Source organism: Marmota flaviventris, chromosome 7 (genome assembly GCF_047511675.1).
Source record: "Marmota flaviventris isolate mMarFla1 chromosome 7, mMarFla1.hap1, whole genome shotgun sequence".
NCBI classification, from domain to species: domain Eukaryota; kingdom Metazoa; phylum Chordata; class Mammalia; order Rodentia; family Sciuridae; genus Marmota; species Marmota flaviventris.
The window spans coordinates 20658034-20675129 of NC_092504.1; the positions used below are offsets into that span (position 1 = coordinate 20658034).

Sequence of the window (17096 nt, forward strand, 5' to 3'; positions counted from 1 at the left end):
CTAGGTGAGCCTGGGCAATTTAGTGAGACCTTGTCTCAAATAAATAGATAAATAATAATTTTAAGTTATCATTCTACCTATAAAATTAAGGTTGGCCTTCAAACTTAAAGTCTGAATTCAGTGTTTTCTTTTCATTTCCCTATGAATCTGTCCTCGTGATCCTTTCCTGGGCCTCCTGTTTTTTCATTAAGAAAAACAGATTTAAAAATTTAAGTTTTCTACACAAACAAAATACACAAGCAACTGAAAAGAAAAACAGAGTATAATAATTTCATCATTTTTATCTCATGATTCTTTAGGGCCTACTTGTATGTCTCTTTGAACTGAAGTCTTTTTAAATTTGTTTTAGTTTCTAAATATATGGCCATATATATTTCAAGTTTTAGGGTAGGAATACTTTGAATGTTTGTCTTCAAGCATCTGTTAATCAACTTGTTGAGTCAAGTTGTAGATGCTTAACGCATAACATAGGATATGACTACTTCCGGATTAGTAATTTTACTATTTAAGAGACTTGGATTTTAAATTCATAATTTAAAATGTAAAGGAGATTCTTACTGCAGTTCTCATAAATGGGGAAGAAAAGATAACACGTTGAAGACCTTGAAATGTGTCTGAGTAGAACATGGCCAAGGGCAATAATAACAACTGTGATTGTATGACTGCTTACTATTTGCCATATAATGTACCAAACTTTTACCTAGACTATCATTTAATCCTGGCAACTACCATAAGAATAATAGGCACCAGCGTTTAGGCTGTCAGTGTTTTCCTTGGAGGTGAGGAGGACTCCCATTCTGCAATAATATGTCTTAAAAATCACAGAGTTTTAGGGGAAAATATAGTACACCATGCAAAACTTTTGCAGCTTTGTAATCAGAGTACTAATAAAAACAAGCACTTAGGCAAAAGCTATTTAAAAACACAAAATAATAATAAAACAACTGCTAAAAGTAATAAACCAAAAATAATAAAATAATGCAAATGGAAGTGGTGCACTGAATCCCTGGGGCTGCTGATAAAGTGGTTATGAGAAGTTCAGCAACTGAAAAATATACCAGGCTGGAGGTGCCTCTCTGAAGAGGGAGCCCCAGTGCAAATGTATATTTTATTTTTTAAAAAGAAGCTATGAAGGCCTATGCATGTAGCAGCTGCATTTTTAAAACTTATTAAAGCTTTATTACACTCCCTATAACAAAGACAAAGTTTTAAATTTAACTGAAAATAAAGTGGTAAAAGGAATGAATGGGACAAGGCAATTCTAAATACAAAATATCATCATTCTCTCAGTACACTAAGTTATTTTATTTTTTAAAAATATTTTTAAATTGTTGATGGACCTTTATTTGCTTATTTATATGTGGTGCTAGGAATCGAACCCAGTGCCTCACACATATGAGGCAAAGTGCTCTACCTCTGAGCCACAACTCCAGCCCCACTACACTAAGTTATTAAATGGTTCTGCCTTAATTGCTTTCTGTTTTCCCACAAAGTTGCCTTGTGTCCATACGTACAGTTTTCTAAAAGTTACTATGACCTGACAATTTGTACTAGGGTTTCTTAACTTTCCTTCAGTATCATATCCCCGAGGGAAAAAAATTATTTCTCTCTAATAAGAAAAATTAAATACTAGAGAGTCAGATTTTGTTGGCTAGGGATGAGTTTGGGAGAATCACATTACCATTAAAACATGCAAAGATTTTTGGTCCTCAAGAACCAGTTAACTCAGTAAGAGGCAGTATCACCAGTGGTGCAGATGTGCAGTCTCTACCATTGCCTATATTGTCTTCCGACATAGAAAACCCCACCCCATTCTTTCCCTTTGTTCTTTGGCTTTAAGTTTTTCCAGACTTGGTACACATTTACTACCTCCACAGTCACCCATGACTCATTTCATCCCTACCAATTGCTGATGTGCTCACCAGCCCAGTTTCATCTATATTATAATGGACTTCTGCAATATTTCTTTGTACTTCTTTCCATATTTTTGCTATGTATATTTTCTTGTCAGCAAGAATGTAGACTTTTAGGAGCGAAATATTGTCTTTTTTATTTCTTTGTGTTTTGATGTTTGTGTTCATCCCAACCAATCAATCAATACTTGTTGAATTGATTATATATTACTTAGGTCCAAAAGTATGGTGTGCTTTATATCTGGGGTTTTTTGATACAAGTTCGGGATCTGTATTTAAATGTATGTACTGATGAAAAAATGAAAATTACTATAATTATAGGGGATTTGGGTTAACTTTTAAAATAGATTTCTGGGGGCCTGCTCTGTTTCTTATATTGTTCTGGGCATTTATCCATACTTTCTGAAGTAGCTAATGATGTCCCATGTACAGATATGAAGACCTAGGCTTGGAGTCCCTGACCAAAGTCATACAGCTAGAAGTAGTTGAACTGGATTTCAAATCTTTGTCAGATCTGTTGGAATATCCATTTTTTTAATGCATTACAATCCTTATTACACATATAGAGCACAATTTTTCATATCTCTATATATAAAGAATATCCATGTTCTTATACAAAGCAGCAGGTTCCAACTCACTGTACAAAATGTTCAGAGATATCTCGGGGGAAGTGGAGATGTTTTGGTTTACTTTTCTGGGCTTTTGTTTATTTGTTATTGAGGAAGGATACCTGCTGCAACATGTAATTTCTGTTAATTTTTATTTATTTGTCATTTATTCTTCAAATATGTATTGGGTACTACTATGTGGAAGGTACTGTGGTGATGCTAAGTATATAAAAATCAAGGAGAGCAGAAATTTATAAAGTGGTCTCAGGTCAGGAAGTGAGAATAGAGTTATATTTAAAGGAAGGAACTAATACTTGACTCAGAAGAAGTCAGTGACTAGCTCTTAGAAGATGAGTTTATGAAAAGTCAATATTAGGTTCCTAGGGACAAATGGTGATTGGCAAATGAATATTTACAAAGGCCAGAAAATATTTGGTATTTTGAGGGAATGGCAAGTATGTATATTTGAATTATGAGATTAAAGCAGAAATTTGGGACCAGTTAATTTTGGTTGCTTCTAGATGCTATGATTGTATCTACTTTTCAAGTTTTATGACACCTAAATATTAAAGGGATATAAAATTGAAATAAATAATAAAGTTACTAATTGAACCTTAAAAAATGTAAGGAAGTAGTGATCAAATAATGTATCATATATCTTAGTCAAGTAAATATGTAACAGTGATAAAATCTAATTGAGAAGTTTATAATCTTACATAAAGGAATAGATTCATTGCATCATTGTTTCTAAATAATTTCTAAATAATTGTGCTTTAGGACTATAGACATTCATCTGGATTCTTTTCAGAAAGCAGTCTTTATTTTAGTCAGCCTTTTTGCTGCTATGACCAAAAGACCTAACAAGAACAATTAGAGGAGGAAAAGTTTATTTGGGGCTCATAGTTTTGAAGGTCTGAGTCCATACATGGCTGACTCCATTCTTTGGGGCCCAAGGTAAAGCAGAACATCATGGTAGAAAAGTGTGGGGGAGGTATGTGGCTTAGGATATGATGATCAGGAAGCAGAGAGAGAGCTCTCCTCACCACAACAAAATATAAACTTCAAAGGCAAGTCCCCAATGACCTGCTCCTCTAGTCACACCCCACCTGCTTTCAGTTACCTGAAGGGGATTAATTCATTGATTAAGACTCTCATAAATCAATCATGTCACCTCTAAACCTTCTTACATTGTCTCATACATGAACTTTTGGGGTCCGTGTAATATCTAAACAATAACATATTCTTTACTTTTTATCATAGGATGTAAAGTTGACAGCAAGCAATGATGATTATTATTTTGTATTTGAAGATTATTTATATCAGGTAAGTTTAAAATTTTAAATATGTAATTCTTTGTTTTAGGTTTTCTGAATCATTATACTTTAAGAGTTATCTCTATTGTTAACTAAATCCTTCTAAAATCAAAATCATGTTTATCATATTACATGTTCTAAAGTTGAGATAAAGTTAATTTTTGCCCTTACAGTGGAATGGGGTGGGAGAATAAAAGTTCCTTAATGAATTTTAGTCACATACACTACAATCAGAGGTAAGTTTTCTATCTTTGTTGTTGACAGCAATTTTTAAATTGTATTCATATTTAATCCATCCAAATAAGTTTAGAGAAAGTATTTACATGATACTTTTTATTAAAAATATTGAGTAAATATTTTGAAATCAATGTGTAGTGTCATGATTATTCTTTGGCAATTTCATATGCTGATACTGTGGATTTGGATCCTTCCCTGGGTCTTTTTCATATCTACGAAGATAAAATAATTTATCATAAGTAGAAAATAAGTAATTCACATAGAATTACCTAGATAATGTTCTTTTTAGATAAAGATTACACATACATATTGATTTTGAATGAATGACAATATAAATGTCATCAAGGAAATGTATAGATTCCATATAATAATTTCTTCTTGATTAAGCGTAAATCAGTCCCAGCTGTTTGGATGAACAAGTGTTTTCTTTGATAATGGTGTTGGTGGTTTATATATATTTTAAAGGAAAGATAAAGTTAAATAAGAATCTCTCAAACAGGCTTAATTAATCATACATTCTAAGAGCTTAAGTATAAGACTTTATAAAATTAAATTTTGAAATAACTACAGAAACAATTTTAAGATTTTGTAATTTCAAATGTAAAAAAATAGTAAAGATTTAAAATTCTATTCTTTAATATAAAATTGGATATTAATTAAGAGTTGGGAAATCTAAAAATAAAAGTTGGAAAGTTTACTTGCTTATATAGCTAATATGTAGCACTGTGTCTAGTTCTTGGTACCCAGTAAATTTTTGAATGTCTAAAGTTAGCATCATTTATATAATACTACTAGTTTATTGATAGCTCTGTTCTTTGGAAATGTTGAATAGAAATTATCAGTTCTGCAATGGTGGCATGAGTAGATCCACAGAACTATCCCCAGTAGACAAAACATAGCTAGTGAAAACTATTTAAGAAGAAAAATAAAAGTCTCTGGAAACTGTCCCAAGATTATACAACAAGTCAGTAAGAAGCGTTTATTCAAAAAAAGCTACTAAATTCTAGTGAAAACCACTTGTGGCACATGAGACCTACTTTTGGCCTCCCCTCACCCTCTGATCAAAATGACAGCTTCAGTTCTGAGTATGGCCAAAAAGATCGGGCTTCCCACTCCCTCCAGTTCCTAGTCAAGAGCTACAGTATCTCCACATGAGTGGCAGATAGCCACTCTTCCCCCTCAGTTCTGTGTTAACAGATGGTTGAATCCAGAAGAAGTGCTACCTAGAAGTTGGGGGCTCCCTTCCCACAGGGCAGAGATCTCCTCAAGAGCTCTACCTCCTCTTAGCAGGCCAAGACTACTAAGAGCTTGAATGCCCATCCCAGCTTGCCTGTAGAGTGGAGGTTCTATGGGAGAGGTGAGCGGAGAAGACCAGAGGTTGTTTCCTTAACCAGTGTCTGTTCTCAGAAAGTAGAAGTGTCATGCCAAGAGAAGTCGGTCAATGTCCCCATCCCAGCTCTAGAGCAATGACTCCGAGATTTTGTTTGGAGGGGAAAAGGGAGCCTTGACAACAGGACCTTTGAGACTCTCCTCAAAGAAATGAGTTTATACGGAGTGTGATAAAGTTCCAACCCAGTGAGTCTAAAATACTAGAGATTTTAATGATAGGCAATTAATAGGAGGCTCTTAACTCCAAGAGAGTGTCAACTAAACCATAAGTAGCTAGTGTACCAAAGAGAACTAGAGAGACAGTTACAACAAGTCCCAGTGGGATAGGAACAAACCTTAAAGACAAGTTTCAAAAATGACTTCTGCAAAGGGGTTCAAACTTAATTGAATCAGACTGTGATTACAGTTTCTACCTGAGGACATGGTTGCAAACAGTAAAATAAACAGCTTGCGACTAGTGAAACAGAATATCTGTGATACCAACAGAGACATAATGCTTAACTGAGATTAGAGGAAGAGATAGTCAAAAATCCCTGCTAAAATCAGTATCATTGAAGAGTGAGTATGTCCAAATTTATACCCTCTGAGGTACATCAGAGCCTTCATACTGTATGAGAACTAGACTTGAATAACATATTCCAACCAAGTCACTAAAGAAACAAGTAAATAACAATAACCACAATCCCTGGCTGCCTACAAAAGGGCTTCAATGTTAGAATTAATAGAAACTTTAAGGCAGCCATTGTAAGTATATTTAAAAATACTAAAGGAAACCATGATTAAAGAAGTTAAAAAAAAGTGTGATAGTATCAAAATAAAATAATGTTCATACTTTAAAGGAAATAAAATAGTTTATTCTGGCCAGGCATGGTGGCACACACCTGTGATCCCTGCGACTGAACAAGCTGAGGGAGGAGGATTGCAAGTTCATGGCCAGCTTAGGCAACTTAGTGAGACTTTGTCTCAAAAATAAAAAAGGACTGGTGGGTAACACCCCTGGGTTAAATCCCCAGTACCTGCCCCCCCACACACACAATTAAAAGTAGTTTATTCTGAGCCAAATATAAGTGATCATGGCCCAGAAATATAGACTTCAGTTACCCTGAATAACATGTATTACCACAAAAGAGGTTACATAAACTCTTATAGTCACAGAACAAAAGAAAGTCGTAGGTCAAAATATATACCAGTTACACTGGTGGGAGCATCAGGCAGGTGGATTATAATAAGGGAGGGGGTATCTCTTGCATGAATTTAGATGTTGTCCTATGGTATTCTTAGCTTTAGGATGGTGGAAACTAGAGGTAGGCTAAGTTGAGTGACACATTCCAAGTAGTTTACATAATAATCATGAGAATGTTAGGCCAGATACAAAAGTTAAGGTAAATGGCTATTAATGGGCCCAATATATAGCCCATATATAGCCCAAGATAATTTTGGCTCTGAACCTACAAGATTCTACCTCTCAAATTATAAGTTCTAGTCATCCTAGATAAAGCATTCTTCAGGATTTTTACTATAGGTACAGCTTCTTCAGAGAACTATTTACAATGGCATTGTCTCATCAAATCAAGAAAAGCAATAAAAAGATAGAAATTGTAAAAGATTGCTGAACATAGTGGTGCATGCCTGTAATCCAGGTAGTTTAGAGGCTGAGGCCAGGGAGTTACAAGTTTGAGGCGAGCTGTGGCAATTTAGAGCCTGTTTCAAAATTAAAAAAATAAAACGGCCTGGGGGTTTCTCTCAGAGGTAAAGGGCTCCTGGTTTCCATCCCCAGTACTGCTGAAAAAGGAAGAATTTGAATGTAAAAGAGTACCAAATGGAAAATCTGGAATTGAAAAATATAACTGAAATGAAAGATTTGCCAGGGAGGTTTAGCAGTACATTTGGAAAATCAGAAAAGAACCAGTGAACAAGGAAGATGGTAAATGTACAAAGTCTCAGAAAAATTAAGGGTCTGATTATGCTCATCAACATATTCATGAAACGAATACAAGTAAGAGAAAAGGGAAGAAGAAGCAGAATTTGAAGAAATAATGACTGAAAACATCTCAAATTTGATGGAAAACATTAATTTACACATCTAAAGAAACTCAGTGAACAGAAACCCATGCCCAGACATATCATAGACTGTCAAACCCAAAAGCAATGAGAGAATCTCAGGAGCTAAAATAAATATTTAATTTTTTTCCATCTATTTAACTCACATTCTAGTAGTTTTGTCTTCAGACAGACGTCTTTGCGGTCCTGGGCAATTCACCAGACCTTCATGGGCTTTCATATTCTTAATTCAAATGGAGTATGGACTAAACTGTACTTATATATCAGAATTACCCTAAAAATGCTATTTATCTGATTTAAAACAAGACAAAGCAGTTTGGTTTTTTCCATAAAGGTGTTGATTACGGATAGTGTTATACTTTTTAAATCCAGGTTTTAAAATTCTGTTGTCTCAAGAGTTAATAGTTGCTGGATTTTACTCATTGACTTTTTTTTATATATATAATTTGTTACACATAAAAATTCTATTGGTTTTCTTCCAAAGATGGAATTATTTTATTGGTATTAATCTACAAGTCTTCTGTTATACTACAACTAAAAAGTAAACTGACCATCTTATTTATCTCTCTTGCCTATTGCTGGCCACCCCACCTTTAATTCGGTCTGCACAGTGAAGTCCTAGCAGGCTTTTTAAAACACCAGTAAATTCACGTCACTTGTGTGATTAAAAACAAAAACAAAAACAAAAATCTTTCACGGGATTTTGCCACCCTGCCTCCATCCCACCTCTCTAGCCTTGTTGCTTACTCTCTGCCCTGATGCTGGCTGCTCTAGCCACCCTGATCGTTGACTCATCACGTTATTAAACTCTTTTCTGCTTCAGGGTAATAAGACCTCCAGGTCATCTTATAGGGAAGACTGTCACCCTTCTCTCTTCACCTAATAAACTTCTATTTTCCCTTCAGCTCTCAGGTAAATGCAGTTTACTGCATGTACTGCATCTTCCCTGAATAACCGCTAACCTCCAACATAAAGACATCTAACATGTGTTTTTCAAAGTACTGTGTAATATATTTTATTTATAGTATTTATTATACCTTACTTGATTATTTTATAATTGTTTCTTTCATATAAATTGTGTGTTTTGGTTCTTATTGTAATTTTAGTGCCTAGCACACTGTAAATAACAAATAAAAATTCTTAAGATGATGTAGTTTTTTTATTGAAAGAATTATTTTTTTCATAACTAAAAAAGTTTCCATTTTTCATATGAAAGCTTAATATTAGTAATTTTTGGCTGACTGAGATTTACTGTTATGTTGATGAGGTCTAGATTTCTCAGTTCTGTTCTAGATGTGATGGATCCGTTTTTATGAACTGATTTCTAGTGAAAATAGGTTAACGTCACAGTTAAATATATTTTAAAAAAATAAAGCCAAATATCTATGCTTTCAAAATTGAACCACTTAGTTAATTTTTTGATTTTCTTATGCTATTTTGATCCTGAACACAAAACTGTTTTCCAAGTATATGAACACATAAATTATGACATGATATGTATATAGTCTGTGGCTAATCTGCTTCAGAGAATGAATAGAAAGGGTGTAAATTTTTTGTTAAGTTTGTCACTTTTGGTAATTGTAGTGGAGAGGATTGCCAGTTTGAAGTGACAACTACAAACCCTCTTTGGTGGTACTGAAAGGGACTTGCCAAGTAACAAATCAGCCTCATTTGGTGGAAAAGTTACTGAGGTTATCTATTTTATTTTATTTTTTATACTAAAATAACCCAGGGGTGCTTTACCACTAAGCCACATCCCAGCCCTCCTTTTTCTTTATTTTGTTATTGTTAAGACAGAATCTCACTAAATTGCTGAGACCAGCCTCAAACTTGCAGTCTTCCTGCCTCAGCTTCCCAAGTTACTGGGATTGAGAGCATTTGTTTTAAATGAGAATAGTAAGAATTTGTCCAAATAGTGTCAGGAATATCCTTAAAGGGATGTTTATTTTTGTTTCTTCCACATATTAGTGACATATATGTAAGTTCTAAGAAAACTTACTGAGGACTGAGTCAGACAACAGAATTATTTATAAACAGTGGTTCTGAGAAAAAGCACAATGATCATCAGTAAATATTTTGTGATCCTTACATTATATATAAATGATACTAGATCCTTACATTATATATAAATGATACTACCTCTGATAGATGCATATGCTAGCTAGGGAGGCAGGACATGAATACAAAATGCTTGGAAATTGTTTCAAAGTGTTGTGTAAAGCATTAGTATTAAATTAGTGTAGTAAGTAATATAGGAGTGTACTTTAACCTTTTTCATTTTATCAATATTTTGGTCCAAATTATATTATTTTTAAACATTAAATAATTTCTTCAGTTATGTTTCAAGGATTCTGCTGATTTTAGACTTTGGAAATGATACTAAATAAGCCTTTTTAAGTGTTCAATATAATAATTTTAAGTATAGTCACAATGTTCTGCATATCCCTAAAATCATCTTGCATAGCTGAAATGTTGAACCCATTCAATAACAATTCCCCATCCTTCCTCCCTTCCAACCCCAGAAAACCACCATTTTTTTCAACTATTTTAGATACCTCCTATAAATTGAATCATATCATATTTTTTCCACTGTGAGATGTTTATTTCAATTGACATATCATTCTCCAGGTTCATCCATGTTGTCTTAAATGGCCGGATTTCCTTCTTTTTAAAAGTTGAATAATATTCTCTTATATATATGTATTACATTTTCTTTGTCCATTCATCTGTAGAAATAAGCTTTAATGCAGATAAAGATCCCAGTTACTTAACAGAAGGATTGTTACAACAAACCCCTAAATTTCTCTTTGGGAAGATTATGCAAAAGTAAATTTTCCTCACATGGACTTCTATTGTGATATTTTTTAATTATTTATTTTACTTGGTCTGAATTATTACTAGTTCATTTTAACTAATATATGTAATTGTATGCATTAAAATTGAGTTCTGTTTTTTGTCCTGGAAACAAAATCTACATTTATAGATATATGTGTCTGTTTATGTCAGAAGAAAGCTTCTCATCTTTCATTACAGGCTTTCTTTTGGCAGAGCTTTGTAGCAACACAACTGCTCTGGGAAAATTAATGATAATGGAGCAATTTAGTGTTTCTGACTAGATTCTGGGCCCCATATCCCTTCCAGCTGCTACCCATTTATTGGATTTTGTGACTAGACTACAAAATTAGTTGGCATGTGGCATTGCTGTGTCCACATACAGATGAGAAAACCTCTGGTAATCCCTTTTTAAAGAAAATATGGGCCCATGTTACTAGGATACACAGACACTGCTCCTAAGTGCCTCATGTTAATGTTACTTAGATTTTGTAGGCAAAAAGCACTGAATTTTATAGAAATCATGCTTTAAGTAATAAGTCAGCTTTTTAGTATTGCAAACTTTAGTCAGTTTTTGTTTTGCATGAAATTCTTAAAAATACTTAGAGATTTCGATAGTTTTAAATTATGTCAGAGTTTCAAAAGATACCTTTTATTCAACAGAAGTAAATTGGGTAGTTTGACAGTACCAGTTTCCAGTACTGGATGGCATTATTACACCTATATAAGTTAACATGTTGTCCAAAAAGTATAAAATATTGATAGAAAATAACTCATATAATAAATGAAAAACATGGAGACTGACTCTTTGTGTAGTACACCCAAGCCTCCCTCAAATGCTTGCTCATCTAGCATATACTTAGTAACAGAACTGAGGAGTTTGCCATATTTACAGATGCTTTTATGCCACTGATTGGAGGTTAAGAAAGATTTCCAGGGCTGGGGTTGTGGCTCAGTGGAAAAGCACTTGCCTCACATTCATGGGCATTGGGTTTGATCCTCAGCACTACATAAATAAATGAAAAAGATATTTTATCCATCTACAACTAGAAATTAAAGTTTCCAGTGCAATTAGATATCTTTTATTCGTGTATCTATTTAGTCAAATTATTAAGTGTTTACTCTGATACAGCTTCTGTGGTAGCAAAAAAGATATTAAGTCACATCTTAGTGGAAAATGAGAGAAAAGACACAGTTATAAATTGATAAGTATATGAATAAAGATTTCTACTCAGTTCTAACCAAGTACAATTAAAATTCTAGGAGTCATGCAGAATTGAGTGGTGTCTGCAGAATAGAAATGTTTTAGGAAATGTTTAGTTTTTAAAGTTAAAGAATTAGGAGAAGGATGGGGAAAGCAAAAATAAATATGAATCAAGAATATGCTGTGTTTGGTGAGGAGAGAGTAGCTTAGTATGGCAGTGAATAGCTCCAGCAGTTCAGGTTAGAGTTCATGAGCACCTGACACAGAGCAAGATCTCTATGAATAGATAGGAGAGAACAAATGTGACACACATGTCAACAGCATGATCTGGCATTCCAATTACTTCTTGCCCTTCTCCCTCGTTTTAGAAGAAATTATCTGACAAAGCCTTAACCCTGGATAAATAGAGCTCCCCATCAATTCTGTAGCTACATCGTGATTTTGATTGTGGCTACACATGGAACCATGCTAACTAGTTTTACTTTAATTTCATGACCACTAACTTTAAGAGTCCATACTTCTGCCTGCCAAATCTACCTCATTCTCTTAGTCCATTCACACATCCACTCTCTAGATGACTTTGAGTACCTTCAACCTCTTCAAATCTCCTCTTTCTCTCAGCTGATTGACTTTGATTTCTGCTTCTCAAAGAATATTTATAGGCTATCAGAAGAGAATCTCCATATGTTTTCACTCCACACATACTCCACTTACATGCACCTGCAATTTTATACCCAGTTTTCCCTTACTCTTTTAATGGATCAACTGACCTTGCTTTTATATAGTATAGGGGCCATTACTGCATCTGGATTCTGAAACTCATCTTCCCGTGCTACTCAGAGGCATGCAGTCCCCCCCCAACCCCCCTCCATTTTTCCTTTTCTGTTGGAAGAATGAAAGTGGGGAGAGGTTGTTCCCTTAAATTCACTGAAAGTCGCTTCAGCCAAAGGGGAAGGGTTTGGGACACTTGGAGGAGGCACAACAAATAATTTCTGCTTCCCCTCCATTCCTGCCCTCTTCCTGTCTGTGCCTCTCTGATCAGAAGCAGCAATCAACAATCCAAGTATAGATACCCATTATTTGGAGGACAGGGTGCTTTTCCCCCTACCTTGGGTTCTTTATGCAGCTCCTGGATACATGCATGTCTACCTGCCAAGGGGCTTGGTTTGAGGGTGGGTAGATGCTACTGTACTGAGAGCTGAAATTGACCAATGGAAACCACAGTTTACTATTCAGGTCCTCCCTCAAAAGTTGTAAGACTTCAATAGACTGTGGAGTTCTCAAATAGTTACATCAGACATATTCTGCCAGTACAATTGTTGTCTAAGTGGAAAGATAGATTCCTGGTATTTTCTACTTCAACTTCATAGATTTCACCACCTCTGGCATCATCACCTTAAAGTAACCAATATTCTCCTTAGAGCAATCCCAACTCTGTAACCCATTCTTACAACAGCCCTGCAATGGTAACTTTATTCCTTTTTTACGGATGAAGAAGCAGAGGCTCAAGAGCCCAAGCTCATACAGCTACCAGAACCCTAAGCCAGATCTGTCAATTTTCAAAGCCCAGTAAGCTACATGGCTCTTTTATGTATGAAAATTAAATTAGGACAGAATGTTTTAAAAAGCCGTCTTTGAAATTTTATCATTTGAAATTCTCCAAATTCGTTTGTAGGAAAATGTAAGAGCATCACAAATGAAAATGAGTATATAGTAATTGGATGTTAAAGTGATTGTCCAGTTGATATCTGCCATTTCCTATCTACTTTGTATGATGTAAATAACCTATTTCTCAGAATTATTTATATCACTTACCATAAATGTATTTTCTACAAATAAAGGAAAATTTAGGCCAAGTAAAACTTTTGTAGTTGTATGTAGACATTTTAGATATGATCTGCTATAGCAACCATAAATTCACATTTATAAGTCCAGTCTCTTGAAACTCCCATAAATAAAGTAAATCATTACCCTGTATAACCTCACTCAGGTAAAATTTAATTTTTCTTAATTTGTAAGTAATCAGTTAAATTTTCAACTCAATTTTAAATCATCATCATATAATCACATATTCTAGCAAATTTATAATTGTATTGTCATTTCCTTACACATACAGACATTAGAATCTCAAAAGGTAACAATTCAAGTTAGAATAGGAGCTGGCAGCTCTCTGCTTGTGTCCCAGGTTTTCACATTAGCCCATACTGTCTAACATACCACCTCTGGCATCGTCACCTTAAAGTAACCAATATTCTCCTTAGAGCAGTCCCAACTATCTTGTCTTCTCTACGACATCAGGGACTCGAGAGGGATATATTTAAGCACAGAGCTCCTTCTAAAAGTACCGTGCTGCCTACACTCTGCTAAACTAAGGGAAAATTAATATGAACACTTTATTAGGAATTATTTTCCCTGTAAGACAATAGTAGAAAGAAATTTGTTAAGTATATATTTTTACATTACTTGTATTTTTTACTTTACTTGTATTCATTTATTTTGCATTAACTTATTGGGTATTAGCTTATTATTGATGTTATAATAAATAACCACAAATTTCATGGCTTAATACAATTATATTATCCATAGTTCTAAAGTTCAGAAATCTAAAATGGGTTTCACTGGCCTATAGTCACGTGACCGTACAGGTACTTGCAGGCTGTGTTGCTTCTGGAAGTTCTGAAAAAGTATGCATTTATTTGCTTTGTCCAGCTTCTAGAATGCAATAAATGAAACTGCATTCCTTGTCATGTGGCCCCTTTCTTCATTTTCAAATCCAGCAGATAGCATCTTGAAATCTGACTCTGGCTTGTTGCCTCTCTCACTTAAAAGATCCTGTGATTATATTGACCTCAGCCAGATAATCCTGTATAGTATTCCCATGTAAAGATTGCTAATTTAATCACATCTGCAAAATCCCTTTTGTTATACAAGGTAACATATCCATCGTTTCCAGGGATTTGGATGTGGTCATTTTTGGAGGGCATTGTTCTGCCTACCACAGTGGTCCATAAAGGTCTGGCAAGAGTAGAGTCAATATTATTTACTGATTCAATAACATTTTATGGATCTAGAATTTTTTTAAAAAATTGGAAGTGGATTAATATCTAAGCATAATAGAAAGTATAGTAGATTTGAGCATACAAAAATTAAAAACATCTCTGTGTCAAAATAATTAACATTATTTGAGCAAAACCATTTTCAAAATAAAATTAGACTTAGGGCTGGGGGTATATGTAGTTCAGTGGTAGAACTTGTGCTTAGCATGAGCAAAGCCCTGAGTTCAGTCCTCAGTACTGCCTCCCATACACCACACACACACACACACACACACACACACACACACACACAATGTATATAATTAGACTTAAACCAAAGATCCTTATATACACAAAATTTAAATCAAGTTAAAAAACATTTAAATGAATTAAAAATGGATCAAAAAATAACAAAGCAAATTCAACTCATTATTTTTGTAAGTGTGTTGAATACCTTTCTGTTCACAAATTAAATTAAAGCAATATATGATTATATGCCATTTTTTATCCATGAAATGATGATAATCTGTTTTAATGAAAGAAAAAAGTATCCTATCTTACTACTAGATGTGTTAATAAATAAGAAATTAGAAAAATTCCTACCTTGACAATGAATTTTTAAAGTTTTAAATATTAAATGCCTGAAGCAGGGCTGGGGATCTAGCTCAGTGGTAGAGCACTTGCCTAGCATGAGTGAGGCTCTGGGTTCAATCCCCAGTAGCAATACACACACCATGCAAAGTACATAATGCCTAAAGTATTTGACCAGACAGTCCAGTTTTAGAAAGTTAACTAAAGGTGTACATAAAGAGCTCTAAGGAAGTTCACTGCAGCATTGCTTATAACTGGGAAATGGAAAACAAGATGGGCTAGATGAATTATTGTTAATACATAAGTGGAATATTCTGCAACATAAAAATTTTATACCCAACCTAGGTGTCCTTCAATAGATAAATGGATAAAGAAAATGTGGTGTATATATTCAAGGGAATATTTCTCAGCTTTAGGGAGAAATGAAATTATGGCATTTGCCAGTAAATGGATGGAATTGGAGAGTATCATGTGAAGCGAAATAAGCCAATCCCCCAAACCCAAAGGCTGAATGTTTTCTTTAATATGTGGATGCTAATTCACAATAAGGCAGGGGGCACTAGAGAATAATAGTGTTACCTTAGATTGGGTAGAGGGAAGTGAAGGGAGGGCGGGGAGGGTATGTGGGGATAGGAAAGATATTTGTATTTGGGGTAAAAATGAGAGTTCATAACCCACTTGAATCTAAAGTATGAAATATGATATGTCAAGAGCTTTGTAATGTTTTGAACAACCAATAAAAAAAAGAATTTCATAGCCTTAAAAAAAAAGAAACAAATACTATTACTTTATGTATGTATGTATGTGTGTATATATATATATATGACTGCATGACCAGTATGATTCTACAACATTTACACTCAGAAAAATGAGAAATTATATCCCATATATGTATGATATATCAAAGTACATAAATGCATTCTACTATCATGTATAACTAATTAAAACAAAAAATTAAAAAGGTAAAAGAATATAGAAAATATTTATAACATTGAGGGAAAATAGGTTATAGAACTATATGCATAATCGTTTTTTAAAAAAAATTGTACATGTGTATATAAAAATAGGTGATAATGACTATGGCATTCCAGGCCTTACATCTACATATTACCAGTAGTGGAATTATGGATGTTTTCTTACTCTTTGATTATCTGCCTTTTTCATTTTTATCATATACGTGTATCACTTCTGTAGTCTTTTAAAACAATAAAATCAGTGGCAATAGTTGTTACACATTTTAACATTGAACCTGACTAATATCCAATTTCCACATCTATCCTTTTAGAAAAACTGCCTGTTTTCTTGTGTTTTAGACACAAAGTGTTTCCTTCTCCATTCACTCTGCTACAAGTTCAGCCCTGACTCTATGCCCCTATTTTGCCCTTTTCAGTCATCCTGAATTCTTTTTTTGGTATTATCTTTTAGAATCCCAGGACCCAGATTTCTTGTCACTGGTCATCTTCCTGGGGATTGGACTCCTGGCCCAAAATTTCAGGCTACTGTCAGATGGCATCCAGTTTATTCTAATGTGCATCCTTGATTCTGATTCTGCTGTACTGATTTGTATCTCCAGATAGAGTTGCCACATTCTACCTGATGATTAGGACTACCAACTTCTATTCTGTATTGGGAAACCACTGCTGCCATTCCTTCTAAACACCATGAGTTTCTTTCCCTCCATCCGTGATAAGGCCAACTATCTGCAGCATCTCAGCAGTGACTCTATTTCTAGTTTTCTGCATTTCCCAAATTGTTCTGACACTATGGTTACCTGGTCTACCGTATATATTTCTCATCTGTTAAATTTCTTCTAGGTGTTTCTCATTTCCAGATGAACAAGAAAAGAATCAACTGGTAGCTAGCAACTTATATTTTCTGATATTCTTCAAACTTTAGTGGCAAACTGAGAAATC

General features: G+C 34.3%; 1 protein-coding gene across 2 annotated transcripts in view; it reads left to right on the top strand.

Annotated features, from left to right (window-relative positions):
- Tbc1d19 (TBC1 domain family member 19) overlaps positions 1–17096 on the top strand; it is a 130623-nt gene that overhangs the window by 77282 nt on the left and 36245 nt on the right. For both annotated transcript variants that reach the window (XM_027936598.2, XM_071614204.1), the window contains exon 13: positions 3782–3844. In XM_027936598.2, the coding sequence (XP_027792399.2) occupies positions 3782–3844 (63 nt within the window). The remainder of the gene's footprint in view (positions 1–3781; positions 3845–17096) is intronic.